Below are 16388 nucleotides of genomic sequence, written 5' to 3'. Positions count from 1 at the left end.
GCCGGGGGGACCTTGGCGGAGGGTGGTGGTGAGGAGTTCCTCTGTGACCTTGCTCCAGTTTCTTTGTGGCGGTCGCAGGATGGGCTTGGGTGCGCTGGTGGTGTTGAAGGTGAAATGGACGCAGTGTTGGTCTGTCTAGGGCGGCTGGGTGGTTTGGTTGAACCAGATGTTGGTTCCTCCCCAGAAGATAGTGTCCAGAGTGTGGCCAGCTTTGTGCATCGGTGTGCGGACCAGCTGTTTCTGTCCGAGGTTGGCAAGGGTGATGGAGTGGGGGGTCACTGCGGTTGTCGAGGTGGAAATTCAGGTCCCCGAGGAGGATGTAGTCAGAGGATGCGATTGCGTGGGGTGCGGCGATCTTGGCGATGGTGTTCGCAGCCTGGGTGCGTGGGCCCGGCGGTCTGTAGATGAGGGTGCCGCATAGCGTGGTCCTGGGGCTGGGCTGGATCTGGAAGTGGAGGTGTTCTGTGTCGGAGTGGGGTTCACTCGTGCTGGAAGTGGAGAGTAGGAGGAGGGTCTTGTGTGCGATGGTGAGTCCTCCTCCTGAGTGGTGGGGGCGGTCTCTTTTCTGGACCTTGTAGCCGTCAGGGATGGCAGTGGCGATGTCGGGGCCGGAGGTGGCGTTGGTCCAGGTTTCTTTGAAGAAGGCGACGTCGGGTGAGAGGGTGCCGATCAGGTCCCAGACCTCTACTGCGTGATGTGTAGGGATCACACGTTGAGGAGGACGCAAGTCAGGGTGTTGGCGGTGTGTGCGTCGGGCGAGCCTTCGGTGGTGGTGGCGTTGTTGTTGATGGTGAAGGGTCTGTGGCAGGCTCTGCATGGGTGGTGATCGGTGAGGCTGTTGCGCAGTCGATGTGTAATCCCGGGTTGAGTTCGTTGAGGGTGGTAGAGTCGTAGCGGTGGGTCCTAGGAGAGCCAGGGTTCCTGTCACTGGTCGCGTCCGGGTCGCGGACGGGCGCAGACAGGCTTGCCTTAGGCACGCCTTTGGCACGCCAGCGGAGTGACCGCGCAGCGGTCTGCATTATATAGGGGAGGGGAGGGACGCTCAGCTGGGAGGCAGGAACTTGCGCGGGGAGAGGGGAGGGGCTTAGAGTGCAGAGGCAAGAAAAATAAAACATGAATGTTACAGTGGCACAGAAAGTAGAAAGGCGAGCAGGCAAGCAAAAATTACAGTGAAAAAAACACAATAGCAGTACTCAGGGCACAGAGCAGCAGACTTGAACTCGCACGGCGGGGGCTCAGAGGCAGCAGCTGATCGCAGGAGCTGTCGGGGAGAGTGCAGGCCTGTGACCATGGTGTGAGGTGCATCAAATGGTTTGGTATTTGGCAACCTCGGCACCGGTGAGCACTGTGGGCTATGAAGGAAAACTTTGAACCCTTGCACTTATTGTTTTCCAAACTAAGCAAAAGCTATTCTTCTGCATAGCCTGCGCATAGATTTCCTACAGTCAACAAAATGAAGGCTCTAGTTACTGATTATAAGGGTTTTAGTATGTGTAGGGTAAAGTGTCACTACAGTAAACTCCGGAATTATCTCCACAGAAGCTTGGGTACTAACAGAGTACTTCAAGACCTATGGACAGAAACGCAGACAATCGCTTTTCAGGTCTCCTTTGGGCGCGGCTGACAGGATTCCACTGAATATCGTGGTGGTTGGAATCATTCAGACTTTTCTGCCTGGGTTTCCTCAGACCCTGGTAGGTGTGCTCTGGGCAGATGCACAGACCCTAGGAATCTCTGAACATGGGCGATAGATGGGTTGCCCTGTGCTTTATGTTCAGTCAAAATGCTAAGGTGGTTGTGTGCATTTGACGCAGCCCACGGACACTGGTGAGGCCTTTCCTGAGGGATGAAGCCCTTCTTGGGTCAGCAGGCTCTGTTCCCAAAAACAAGTCTTCACAATGAGACAGCTTATTTGAACCTATGTCCCTTCATAAAGCAGTGATCACAAGGTCATTAGTTCGGGTCGCACCTCATATCAGTCGCACGCCATGAGATCCCAAGCTCTCTGCTTTGGCGGCAAGCCACACAACGTACACCAATCATGCGCTACCATTTCTCAGCGCTGGTGAGGTGTGCAGATGTCTAGAGTGCCCGTCTAACCTGTACGGGCCCTGTTTCCTGGTGGGCAGAGAGGATCCTAGACCTCCACAACATCAGACCCAAATACCTCAACGAAAGAGTCTCCTTCCGTGTACCCAAAAGGAACCTCCGCTCCGCTGACCTCGTCCTGGCAGACACCCCACGCATCTGCAGAAACAGAGCAGGTGAAAGAGCCTGCTCCTACGTCGCAGCAAAGGCCTGGAACGAGCTCCTAGGCAACATCAGATGCTCCCCCACGCTGCACACCTTCAGGAGGAGTCTCAAGACCTGGCTCTTCAACTGATCCGGAGATGCAACACCCCAGCGCCTTGAGACCCTCACGGGTGAGTAGCGCGCTTTAAAACCCCTGATTGATTGATTGATTGATTGTGATGTGTTCCAGAATTAGAACGTCTACAGCAGTGATCATAGGAACAATAGGTACACAACGCCTACAACAGATCCCATGACCCTTGACCTGGCCTGAGATCAGCTTCTTCCTACCACTGTTCCACCGGATGTGTTCTTAAAAGGAAGCACTGGAGATAAGTGGTCCATTTTGTTTTCTAAGCAGGATTTCTCGATCATGTGATGAAAGTCCAGCATTGAGAAGAGGGAGAAGTGAGAGAGAGAATGCATGGATGGGGAAGGAGTAAAGGGGGAAGATACAAACATAGAGCTCAGAACGTGCGAGGGAGAGCAATGAGGTGGAGACAAACAAAAATGCAATGAAGGGAGGAGGGCAGGTGCGGCTCATCCGCAATGGCAGAGGAGTATCACTCCACTGGCTCAGAGCCAGCAGCAAAAAAATAAAAACTTTTTTAAAATAATTTTATTAGTAAGCCACTGGCTCAATCAGTGTGTGCTGGGATGGACAGGGCTGGAGCATGGGAGGGGACAGGAGGAGTGCTATATGCATTCTCTAAGTGTGCATATGTGTTTGGCTGGCCGATTTAGGCAATCCAAAATACAAATGCGCACTTAGGTTTCTCTAACCCGGCTGTACTGAACAGCCAGGTTAGAGAAATCCCACAGACTCCCTTACCAAAGCGGAGGGTCTTTCCAGCCAGCTCAGGCCAATCCCCACGCTGCTCTGCAGCGTGGAGGTTTTATAGGGAGTCTGTGACATACTCAGAGTGTCTGCTGGGGCAAGGAAATCCCAGCACCGAGAAGCGAAGAGGGAGGTAGCTGGCAGCAGGTAGGTTACAATTTTTTTTAAAAATGCTATTATTATTATAGTCCCCCCTACCTCGCGCCCTCTCCCGCGCTCCCCCTGCACCCTTTCCCCCACCCACCACTTTTTAGGTCTCGCGTAGACAGCGCATGCGCTGTCGCAAGACCTATAGTAAACACAATATGGAGGGTAATTTCGCTTGACATTGGTTGATTCTGGCATTGGTCTTCTTATCTGGCTTATGGTTGGCTTTTGATCCCATACGTCACTTCCGTTTTGCCTCCGTTTTGCAGGAAGCAGCACCGGCCAACTACCATCTAGTTCCGCTGCTAGCTGTTGTCTATTCATTTAGGGACTACTTGTTTCACTTTGCCACCACAACACCTAGCACGGCGTTGGTTATTTAGCCTTCAAAAGCTATTTATAAAGTCCCGTCGTGCTGGGTGCCAGCAAATTCTCCCAAGCTGCATACTATTCCTCGCACGCTCTATGATGAACATAGAGGTTTTTCCTCTTATCACTACCATAGAAAATGGCGCTCGCATCTGGTCTAAGAGAAAGTTTTTTTTTTCCCTGTTTTCTTATCTTGCAACAATTGTTGCGTCTCCCTCCCCATCGCGTTGTCGTGCTCCATGCGCACCAAGTCACCCAAGCTGCATACTGTTCCACGCACGCTCTACGGTGGAAGTGGAGGTTTCTCCTCTTATCAGTACCATAGAAAACAGCGCTCGCAGCCGGTCGAAGAGAAGGTATTTTTCCTTCTTTTCATCTTGCACCAATTGTTGCGTCTCTCCTGCCCCATCCCATTTTGCCCTCCTCATCTTTGTTTATTTAACAGGCTGCAGGCAGGAGGGACCGTGTATGAGGCAATTATTTAATAAACAAAGTGGCGGATAATCATATCTGGATACATGTCCTTCCTTCGTGCTTTCATCGTTGCGTCTCTCCTGCTCCTTCCAGTCTTGTCTTTGTCACCATTGTTTATTTATTTAACAAGCTGCAGGCAGGACGGAACCCGCATGAGACAATTATTTACTAAATAACATGGCTGCCATTGTCTCTGCTTAAACTTTTCCCAGAGTGGGATGCAATATACGTCTCTTTTATCAGTTTTACCACTTTCCCGTTCTCTCTGAGAGCGTGTAATCTATGTGTATTAGGCAACTATTTATGTAGTGTGCTGCACAATAAACCTCTGCTTGCTAGTCTGCCAGGGAATGTTGACAAGAACCTATTTAGGGTTAAGTGAAACCAGTCTTTCAAGAACACACGTGGTCTGCGTTTTCCTAATTTGTGCTTCTTGACGGTTACAAAACATGGGGCATATCAGTAAGGCGAGGCGATAGAATTATTTTCGGCCGAAAATCGGCGATAATTTTATCGCCTAATTAGCAAGCTCACGCTAACGCGTGAATACTTGCGTTAGCGTAGGAATTCCAAACGCGCAGCTTTGCATCTCTAATGAGATGCAAAGTGGGCAGTCCTGACCCGACATGACAGGAGAAATGTCGCTAAGCGACATTTCTCCTATCATCAAGCCCCACGCTATGAAGCATAGCGGCAAAAAAAGTAGCGATAACCCCTGTTATCGCTACTTTCCTTACGCCTGCTTCAGGACTGACTTAGCCATGATATCCTATGGAAGGTGGATATCATGGCTAAGTTTGTGGGGCCCTTTCAACAAACTAACGCCACATTGCGTGAGATTATCGCTGGGTTTTCAGCGATAATCTCACGTTAGGCAGTTAGCGTGAGGATTTTTATCGCTTTTGAGATGAGCGTTGCTAATAGCACGCTATCTCAGCGATAAAAATCCACGCTAGCCGGCGATAATTATCCTAGCGCTAAGTGCGCTTAGCGATAATTATCGCCGGTTGTTGCTGATATGCCCCCATGTGTTTAAACTGTTCGATCGTTTTCCAAAGCATATGATGCGATTTAATATTACAATTCAATGAATTATAAAGGCAAATTAAGTGCATTGGTGCAAACAAGCAGCTGCAACTAAAATATTCCTGTGGAGCGCAGACTCCTTCCGTTTTTATATGAATAGTTTTATAAACTTCAAGCAGCTGCTGTCCTAAAGTAGGTGTTTGTCCTCTCCTGTAATTTCTGTCTCCTAACAAATTGTGAAAGCAGCAATCCTGAGTAGACCACTAAGACACAGTGGCTGTTTATATTGGAGTTTTTTTGTATAAAATTAATCCCCCCCAAAAAACCTCTTTACATTGCATTACAGCATGAATTTAGGTTTCGTAGATGAGTCTGGTGATTTAGTATCAGTGCATCCTCTTCAGGGATCGATTGGGATGTATGCTCATGGCCAGAGGCTCGAATCCCAGCTACTCTATTCAGCCTTTTTACCTTACAAGGTGGACAACTCGACTACCACTGAGTTGGGTAACAATTAACATCTGTCATTCCTCATCGGTTAAACTGCCCCTTACAAATATGCTTGTTATGTGTTTTACACAGCTTGCTTTAAAAAAAAATCTTCTTTGTAGTATGCAGTGACGTTTTGCCTAACAACCACCCTAAACCTTTTGTGGCTACTTACATTTAAAAAAAAAATTTCTCTACATCCCGAACCAGATTTTGAGATCCAGCTGCCTGTATCTCATCTAGGAGCCCAACTTCAAATTCAGATCGCAAGAAGTTCAAAAATTATTTTTATTTCACCATTAGTTGACCATTGCTCTTCCCCTTGTAGTTTAAAGCGCACTCTTGTTCTGTAAAGCTACGGAAATATACATTTAGTATTTGGAGCTAGCAGGCTGTGTTGTAGCAAGTTCCAGTTAAAAGGTGTTCTGCAGCATCAGTGTCTCTCTTGTCACTTAGACAATTTGGCTCAGAGTGAGCGTTTTATAAATGTATATGAGATGTCAGGGCATGTCCAGTTAGCTCATTGACTGTTTGATAGCGGTGTATCTCAGGGCGGGTGGAGCCATTGGAGGCTAGAGCTTCGATTATTCTTTCTCCAGCTCCTCAGAGTTCATTCCAGCAGGGTTCATAAGCAGAGAGAGGTGATGGAGAAAGACCACAGAGACACAGAATGGCGGGAAAGACAGATCAAGAGTGACAAGGATGAGGCTGGTGCTGAGCACTTTTGCCAGAACAGCTTTTGGTTCCCAGTCCACACCTGCATGGCACAAGTTTGCATTTACTGCATTACTTATGTCAGTTCCCATGTGTTATTTACAAACATGTTTCAAATTGTACTAAGAGCACCAGTTAATTTTCTGCTTTCGGTTTCTCCATTGATCCCAGAGTGTGCACCAGTTACAGAGAAAAAGCAGTTACATATTTCCCTCAGTCTTACATGGAGTGATTGTAGCTCATACATATTTGAGTTTGAATCCCACAGCAGATCCAACGTGAGCAAGACTGTTTTTTTTTCTCCTATGGTTATTTGTCCAGAATTTACGTGAGAGTTTCATTTTATAGAACAGCTCCCTTTGAAGCAGGCACATGACAAGCATTTCTATGTATAGTAGGCTTGCATGGAGTTTTCTGTATTATTTTTCCTTTTTTTACAGTCTGAAGAGATCTGCGTTTTGGTGACTGGTGTTGCTGGTCAGATCGCCTACTCGTTGCTTCAGTCTATAGCCAAGGGAGATGTCTTTGGAAAGGACCAGGCAGTGTCGATGTGTGAATTATCTTTCGTTGTAACAGGAATTGTGTTGGTTGCTCTCTTCTCATCTAAAGTGACGTTTCTGACTTCACTACTCACCAACCCGTGTCCCTGAGATCATTAAATAAGGTCCCACAGAAAAAACAAGACCTAGTTAATGTTCAGCTTCGTGAACCTTATGCTTTGGTTGTTACAGTTTTAACTATGCCTTTAGGTACCAAAGGGATGCAGGGCAAATGGCCACAGTTGCTTTGCTACATGTTTGGGTGTAGAAATGCTGACAGCAGCATTGAGTGATCTGTTATGTGGATTTTAAGGCATGGTTAAAAATCTTTGCACCTATCTGTAATTAAAATGTTGTCAAACGTCTGTGTGGCTGCACCATACTTTGTAAACTTCCTAGTTTGATCAATAAACAGGATCAAACATTTGGAAATATTTACTGACAATCCCAGAACTGAACTTCTGCCTAGCAGTTCTCTTGAATATTCCCAAAGTTACATGTGCTGTGTGCAGAAACAAACTTCATCTGTCAGCCTCTGAATTAAATCCAAGGCCCTTCACCTCTACCTCACACTGTCTCAGTGGGTCCCTTAAAATGTAGTTACTACTGTTTATATTTTTTTCACTTTTTTGTGACTGGAACTATCAGATTGAACTTTTTGTCAGTTAGGCCATATTGTTTTCTGTTGTCCAAGCCACCCAAAAAACCTTGTTAGTTCTAACTGGCTGTATTGAGCAGGTGACATGGTAAAATCTCCTCAAAGTGAGGTTACTGGACAGAATCTTGGTTTTACTTGAACACAAACTTTTTGTCCTAAGTATTGTTCAGGTTCCTTACTTGCCAACTTGCCCAGTTTTGAATGATGCTTTGCCAAAATTCATAGTTTGGTCTTTGTACGCATTCTTGCCATACTCTGCCCCCCTCTCTAGGTGCTAAAGGAGGGTAAGAACCTCTGCCAGCAGAGATGTTTAACTCCTGTTTGGGATGCCATCTTCTGATTATTTGTATCTTTCAGGAAGAAGCAGGCAGTATCTGCTTCTGTGACACCTAAGGAAAGCGCAAAGGCGCAGTTACTGGAAGCCTTGCTTCTCATAAGCAAGGACTATAAGTACATAGTGCTTGTTTATGCACCGCTTGCAGCTTTTCAAAACACATAAATAAGTAGCGTTGTCATTTACAATGCCAATTGCTCCAACTCTCGCAAATGCGAGACCTATTACATTGCAAATGCTTGTTTATGAGGCAGCCAGCACTGTATGAGGGACTGTAAATAAAGAACAGAGAAAGAATATGAACACCCTAAAATAAGATGGTATTCCACCATGCACATTAGAAAGAGTTCTGTGTGCAGAAAGCCCTTCGCGTAGACATTTTTGGGAATCCTCAAAACTCTACCAGAAGTACTCATGGAAGTATGTGACTGTTGTAAGTTTCTAGAAGTCCTCTTGGAAAGGCCTGTGGATTGCTGATCTGTGACGATCAACATCTATTGGTGCAGGTTATGGATGTCTTTACGAATCACTTGCAAAGCATCTTCTGTGCATTATGGATGCAATCTGTACTTGGGGAGGTTGGTGTTAACCTTGTAAACATTTTAAGTCCACAGCAGCTGAAGTTGCATTTGGTGGTAAGGGACCAATTACAAGTGTGATGTGTTTGCTCCATATGTCAATGAAACAATGAAATCCTAACACAGAAAGTGATATAGATTTTGTGCAGTCAAAAGTTCATGTTCAGAGGGGAGGTATTTTATTTAAATTGTTGTCACTGCCCTCAGCTCAGAACCCAACGAGGCTGGATTATAACCTTGGTGAAGTGAAATTAATGCATGATTTAATGTGTTAATTTTGCTCCACCTGATTATTTATTGTATTTTTTTCTCACCGCTTTGACGTGGCGTGGAAGAACCAAACACGACTGGAAAAATTGCTTGATGGATTACCTCCAGCAACATCTAACTCTCCTGCTTTTTTTTTTCTAACAGGGGGATGCATAAAATGTTCATCCTATCAGAAAAAATCTTCCCCTTCTCTCCCCTGCTACCTCTGTCACCCTTCCTCATCCCCCACACCGGCCCCTGCCTGTATATGGGAAAACCCCATGAAATGGTGAATTCTGTGTGCTTTCAGTGCTGGAAAATTCACCCTCACACAGTCATTCTGCATTCTGTGGAGTTTTACTCATAATTGCCAGGTACTGGGGTGATTTTATTGCACGGCCACAGTAAAATTGTATGTGAATTTACCTCACAGTAAAATTGACCCAGACGCATTCCTTATAGGTGCTTGGGGCACACCATGAGATGGAAGCAGCTGGCTGCACTGGAGTGGGGGCTGGGCACCTAGACTTTGTTTGCATTAGGGTAGTAGTGGTTTTAGGTGCCAACATTAATTTTTATGTTTGTGTTGTCTGTGAACTTTTCAAAATAAAAAAATAAACAAGGTTGGAAAGGCGCTATCTTTGCAACTTCAGGCACTCTTAGCATGGACTTGTCCCTCTTGGACTTTTGGTGGACACCATTGTTTTCATGGGTCGACATGCAGCTGAAAAGAGAATCAAGGAAGCAGCCAGAAAAAGAAAATGCCCCTAACTTTGAACTGTACCACTAAAACATTCTTACACGTCTAAGACACTGAGTGGGCACAGGGCGCAGGTATAACTGACCTTAGAAGTGTCCTCATGCCAGCTCCCCTGCGACAGTTCTCCTGTCCAGCTTTCCTGCAATCCACTACCTTCTGCTGCCTGTCTACCTGCGACCCTCTGTTTGTGCCTCATCTGCTAGTTTCATGCTCTGTTTTGCCTTTTCCACTTATTTTTCTGCCCTCTGTTTTGCCTTTTTCTGCTTGTTTTTCTGCCCTCTGTTTTGCCTTTTTCTGCTTGTTTTTCTGCCCTCTATTTTGCCTTTTCTGCTAGTTTTTCTGCCCTCTCTTTTGCCCTATGTTGCTCTGTTTTGCCTATTCTCCTCATTTTTCTGCCCTCTGTTTTGCCTTTTCTACAAAAATGTTTGCCCTCTTTGGCCTTTTCTGCTTCTTTTTCTTTCCTCTATTTTGCCGTCTTTTTCTCTATTTTACCTCTTCTGCTTGTTTTTCTGCCCTTTGTTTTGTCTTTTCTGCTCGTTTTTCTGTCTTCTATTATGCCTTTTCTGCTAATTTTTCTGCCCTCTGCTTTGCCTTCTTCTGCTCATTTCTTCCCTCTTACCGCTGTTTCCTCAAGATCTGGCTTTTTGACGGAGACCTCGCACCCCAGCAACCCCATGGGTGACAGTGACGCGCTCTACAAATGCTGATTGAGTGATTGAAGTGTCCATGAGAGGAGTGAGGGGGTCCCTCTGCAAAGTACATTGAGGGGCCTGCTCCAGACTCACTCAGGAGCTCTCGGGCCTGGAGACTGTGCCGAGGGGGGCCCTGGAGAGCGTGGGCTCGGCCTGCACTGCATGGGCTCCGGGGGCCTTTGTTAAGTTGAGGTTGAGGGGATTTTCTTCTTTAAAGACTACTTTCAAAATTTCTGAATTGTGCTTTTTTGCAGGAATATTTCTGAAGGAATTTTCCACAAAAGTGACATGTATCCCCAGCATTTCCGAAGGAGCCCTAATGAAATAAAAATAATAATAAAGACCCTGCTTGTTGCTGAGAGTTACTTTTCCCAGGGGTGTTGACAGTGAGGGGTAAACCAAATTTACCCTTTCCTTTTTTCATCTACCCTTTCTTTCCCCCCTTTTTAAAATGTTTTCTTCTTTTTCTTTCCCGTTGTTCTCTTTTTGCCCCTTTCCTTTCATTGTCTTTATCTTTCATTTCTCATTCTTTGTAACTTTCTTCTTTTCCCTTCTTTCCTTGTGTTTCCCTTTTACTCGTCTCTTTACTTTGCCTTCTTTCATTTTTGTCTCTTTCTCATTCTCGTTGTTGCACCCCTCCTCTCATGAATGCTCTCCCCTCTTACAAAGTTCTCAGGTGGGTGGTTCACAGAGCCATGTACTAAAAGCTCAATTTTACAGAACACACCAAAGCAGACTGCAGAAGCAGAACCAATAAACCTTTTAAATATGGACTGCAGTTCACTTTAATATCCTGAAGGTTTTCAACCCAAGATGTTTAACTGGCATCCAAAACAAAGGGTCTGTTTCAGAGCCAGCGAAATGACAGGCCGTCTCATTTAAATGTGCTAAAATGTTACAATGACACATCATTAAAGTTTGAGTTTGTGACAACGAATGCTGAAGATTAACTCGCAAGAATTTCAAACTAATTTACTATGGCCTTCGGGACACAAAGATGTAACATGTGAGACGAGAGGGTGTTTAAACAGAAAAGTTGTTATCTCAAATTAAGGAACTTGAAGGAGGTTGCATGCTATTGGGAAAATGTCGCAGACACGGGCAGAGGCTCTCACTTTCAATGCTGTTGGCCTATGTTGCCATCTAGTGGTTGCTGTATGAAACACAGCGTCAACTTGTGGAATTACTCTGCATTTTCAAGACTTTGTCTAACTAATGAAAGAAGGAATTTGCAGATAAATATCTCATGTGTGAAACGGCTTATCCACGAATCAATATAATTATCTCTAAATAAATGTGGAGCCAGCGTGTTCGGCCTCAGTCCAGTCGCGCATGAACTTCAAGAGCAAGCAGGTACGGTGAGAACAGTTTGCAAATAAACAGGTAAAAGTAAAAGAAAAAAAAAATAGGGGCTTATGTAAAAGCCCCTTTATTATTGTTAAAAATTAAGAGCTTTCTTACTGTTGTCTATATTATTAGAGCTCTGAAATCAATGTGTCAGCCAAACAAAAGAAAAAACTAAGCAAAGCTTTTCCATTTGTACTTGACTAATGATATGATTTTAGGCCTTCATTTCTGAGGAAAAGAATGAATGAATAAAAACTTATAGGGGCATATTTACAAGGAATCTGCCGGAGTGCCTTGTTAAGCCAAAATTGCTAATGCCATGCTCCGACAGGTTCAAAATGCAGGGATGCGTCGCATTTACAATAATATAGCGCACAACTGTGTTTCCCTTAGCGCTGGCGCTAAATTCAGCTGCCTAGTGCCAACACAGGCGTCCTTGCACCTCAGTGCAAGGGTGCCTGCGTTGCAGGGAATGATTGTTCATGTGCAGGAAGGTGTCCCTTCCTGCACATAAACAATCATTAATGGCGATTTGTAACTTCTATGTGTGCTGCATTTTGCAGCACACATAGAAGTTGCAACTCGTCATTGTTTAATGATTGTTTATGTGCAGGAAGGGACCCATTCTTGCACATGAACAATCACTAATTGCGATTTGATGTTTCTATGTGCGCAGCAGAATGCAACACATATAGAAATAGCAAAAACAAGGAGAAATTGATAATTTCTCCTCCTCCTCGTTGTGCCAGGTTCAGACCAGATTTTAGCTGGTCTTATTTTTGGGGCTGCCACAAATTTATGCCACCCTTGTAACTAGGGGACAGCGCCATAAAGCAATGGGTGTTGCGCCGGATCGCCCACTGCAATAACCATTGCACGCCTCCTTCATGCTAAATGCTACGTGAATAAGGAAATTATTTAGAAGGCGGCATTAAGTGGCTTAACGCCACCTTCTAAATAAGGCAAAGGACTTAGAGCAACCAGAACGTCTCAAAAATAGAAGTTCTGGTGGCGTTAAGTCTTTGTAAATATGCCCCATAGAGTACACTCTCACTCGCACTCAGGCATCCTAGCGCTAAGCTTAGGACCCACATGAAGAATTACGCAAAGGCACTAGAAAAGAAAGGAGAGGTAGATGAATGGCTATATTAAGAAGTGGCAGAGAGAGTCCAGGGCAAGGAGGAGCCAAGACTTCTGTCACTTTTTGAATTTGGCTTCAGTTTCAGTAAAGAGAGCTCTGGTGCCCAGCATCACGAAGGACTCTCTGCCCTGGGATTAAAGTCTGAAGGGCTGGGGGCTTCAGAAGATTGGCACTGGAAGATCCCAACCCTAGTGGGTCGTATAGTGACAGAACTGGTCGGTAAGACATTTAGGTCCCGTGGACTGTGAAGTCTGCGTATATGCCTACTCAGGTCGTTGAGGTAAAGCTTTTAGTGCAGTGTTTGGTAGGTGTCTATCTTCTATTGACTTTGCTTCTATTTCCCTTTTAGCCTAATGGTGAGTTGCAGGGAACAATTTTACACTAAATTTAAAACACCACAAATCACAAAGTCATTTCAAAGGGCAGCCTAACATGGTCAAGCAGAGGATCTGCAGTAACTCCAGGAAGTGTCCCCTTTTGACTGTTACCTTGGGAATGCAGAGGGATGGGTAACCTAGGGCAACAGGCTCTGTGCCTGGCAACAGCGTCATTGCGATAGTCCATTATGCAGAAGTAACAGTATTGCTGTGTCTTCCAGAATCTGTTCCGCTTTAGAAGGTCACTGCTACTTTACAGTAATGACCGGGCTTCGCGCCAGCCAGACAGAGTGCTAAGCATATAAAATGAAGTATCACCAAGTGCTTCAAAAGTAATTGTTAGCAAGTGGCTCTTTGAGAACTCTTTACATTACTCACCCGGATCCCGGGCTCTGCTTCAATTACTTCCACCTGGATAAGAAGGAAAAGCATTGAGAGCTCACGTACATACGAAAGTGTCCCATTAATTGTGTCATGCACTTTCAAATACATTGTATTCTTTATTGTAAACATTTCTTTATTCCAATATAGACTTTTACAGTTCTAACGTCCACCGGAAACCTTTTAATTGACTTTTTTTCTTGGCTCAGTCTCTTTCACTTTTCATTTTTAGTTGACTCACATATGAGTTCTGTTCCAATGTTTTATATCCATGTCTCCCCCAATCACACATTACTAACCACTCTAACAGTGATTCAAGATGCGGCCTAAATTTTATAAAAATGTGAGCCTATTGTCACGTGTTCCGAAATCTAAACAGAATGTTATAGCATTCTAAGCCACTGTCATGCGCTACACTGGTTGATAAAAACCCTCTACCAGAGTTATAGGTCCCAGCAGGATGAGGCTTTTATCCTCAACAACATGTAGCACATTCTATCCAGTGAGGGTAGAATGCTCCACATTAATCCAGAAGAAACATTGGAATGCTGGTTCAGAAGGTCTATACAAGCCATTGTTGGGCATCTGCTACTCACTTGTCTATAATGGAGGCCAACATTCCATAGTTCTCATACTACAGTATGCAAAAACTGTACATTACTTATATTGTATGCATGCTTTAACGAACGAAGGAGCCACCAGCCAACCACTGCAGGGAGAAATGACAGTACCTTTCATTATAAGCACATATGTGTGTGATGTGGTATTTGGTGCTAACATAGGGCCTACTTACGATGGAGGTGGGTCTCACCGACATACAGGCCACCATTCTGACTGCCACATTTGGATGCAGGGGGTCGGACCGCATAGGTCACGGGGACAGACCAGATGCCCACAAAGGTTTTTTTTTCTACTGCTGCTTGTGCTGTGGCTCTTTTCCAGGCCTGCAGAACATGCCTCAGAAGAAGAAAGCCCTTTCAACCGCCTACATGGTGGTCTCATCCTAATTGGGCGGATGATACCGCCTACTCATTGTCGGGCAGTCTCCTGTCTGCTGCAATGGCGGTCAGAGGTCCGACCGACCTCCATCATAACTAGGGCCATAGTTAGGAACCACTATAGCACGGTGTAGAGATGGCAAAGGATTCATGATCCTGAACATAACAAGGGGGCTCTCATCAAGAACACTATATGTAACAAGAAGCTTGGAGGATCCATATTGTGCCTAAATTAGATGATCTTTGTAGTGATGTGTTTTCGGTTATTTTCAGAAGTGGAGGTGAGATGGTTTGGTTTATTATTCCATATCCTGGATGTACAGTTTGAGAAGGTTTGTATTCTGGTCTCTTGCCTTTTTTCACATTTTGATTTTCAAGTCTAACAAGGCTTTGCACATTTTAGGGGCCACATGAGATGTGGATTCTTTTAGGTTGCCTGAGCGGTTTGTTGATACTTACTAATTTGTAGATGAAATACAACAGGTATTGCAGAGGATGTGGACATGTAGATGGAACCAGTGCTGTTGTGACATGTTGAATTGGCGTGGTGATAAGTCGGTGCCCTTTTGAGGAGTCAGGACAAGATGCTCTTCAGTGAAACAAGGGGTGAGTCAGGGCACCAATGACCATGGCATCTCCATCATTCTGGTAGGACACTATGAGTGCTTCCATTGTTGTTATGATATGTGCTTAAAGGTGGGAGGGTTTGTTTTACAGTGGGACAGTGTTAACTTTACAACTGTTTTTTGGGGATATGACTTCTGAATGGGATATTTTGGCCATTCTTGGATCCAAGTGATTTCACATTCCATGTTGAAGTCAGTTTTCCATTCCCGTAATTGAACTTTTCTGGAATTATTGTTAATAAGGAAGTTGATGATGGTGTATTTTAAATTGGCGCATTGATGGGAGGAGGGGGGATATCATACAGAATATTAAATGTAGGATGTTTTTCCTATTATAAATATTGTGTCCTAAATATAACTTAGCAAAATATTGCCCCATTAGAGATAAAAATAGCAAACCTACTCATTTTTGTCAGACGATGTTTAGGACTAGGATATCCTGGATGAAGATGTGGTGGAGCTTGAGATGTTTGATATTGTTGCTGGTACAAATTTTCTTTGTGAGACCCATCAGCATTCTCGTAAATGGAGAAGTCATGAATGTCCATGTATTGGTTGGACACTTGATGGATCAATAAGGTGCTAAGTATGTCATTTGTATCCGCTGGAATCGGTAAACAACCTTTACAACGAAACTTTTACAACGCACTACCATTACAACAAAACTTTTACAACGAACGCGATGTAACCACCCGATGCCATTACAACGCAAGTCTTTACATCGACTTGCGCTAGATGGCGTGCTAACATTACAAATAGTGTAGTTTACTATCCCAACACCTTCCCTACTGTTAAGTGGACTGGAGTTGGAATAGTAAATTACGCTTTTCTAATGTTAGCACGCCATCTAGCGCAAGTCGATGTAAAGACTTGCGTTGTAATGGCATCGCGTGGTTACATCGCATTCATTGTAAAAACCGCGATGTAACTGCACGCGTTGTAAAGACATGCGTTGTTACGTCATACATCCGCTGGAATCTGGAGATATTTCTTTGGACAGGTTTATGCTTGTTGAAAGGACATGCATCCTTTTGGGTTGATGGGGTCAAAGGCTGATAGCACTTCAAGAAGTGGAAGTAGGAAGGGGACACCATTGTCAGTGAGGAGTGGAGCATCACCAATGAGTTAGCTAATGTTTGATTATCATTCTATTAGAGGAAATATGTGTGATGGGCTGGTTGTTGGCATGGTTGCCTGATAAATGTTTGTGTTTTCAGAAGAAGCAATGTGTCATTTTCGCTCTTCATATCAAATAAATTGAGGATTCGCGAATTATAATTTGCAGGTCATGAGTCAAAGGGTGAGCAATGTATCTATCTGACCTTTTCCCTCAAAATTCCCCATTGCTTCCTTTGTTTT

At 44.6% G+C, this 16388-nt stretch overlaps 1 protein-coding gene across 1 annotated transcript in view; it reads right to left on the bottom strand.

The window, feature by feature from the left end:
• COL22A1 (collagen type XXII alpha 1 chain) overlaps positions 1 to 16388 on the bottom strand; it is a 1010593-nt gene that overhangs the window by 203460 nt on the left and 790745 nt on the right. Inside the window, exon 33 of the mRNA XM_085604869.1 lies at positions 13403 to 13435. Within this exon, the coding sequence (XP_085460995.1) occupies positions 13403 to 13435 (33 nt within the window). The remainder of the gene's footprint in view (positions 1 to 13402; positions 13436 to 16388) is intronic.

This window comes from Triturus cristatus, chromosome 5_1 (genome assembly GCF_964204655.1).
Source record: "Triturus cristatus chromosome 5_1, aTriCri1.1, whole genome shotgun sequence".
Lineage (NCBI taxonomy): Eukaryota > Metazoa > Chordata > Amphibia > Caudata > Salamandridae > Triturus > Triturus cristatus.
The sequence above is the reverse complement of the archived record's forward strand: the minus strand, read 5'-3'. Positions and strand labels throughout refer to the sequence as shown.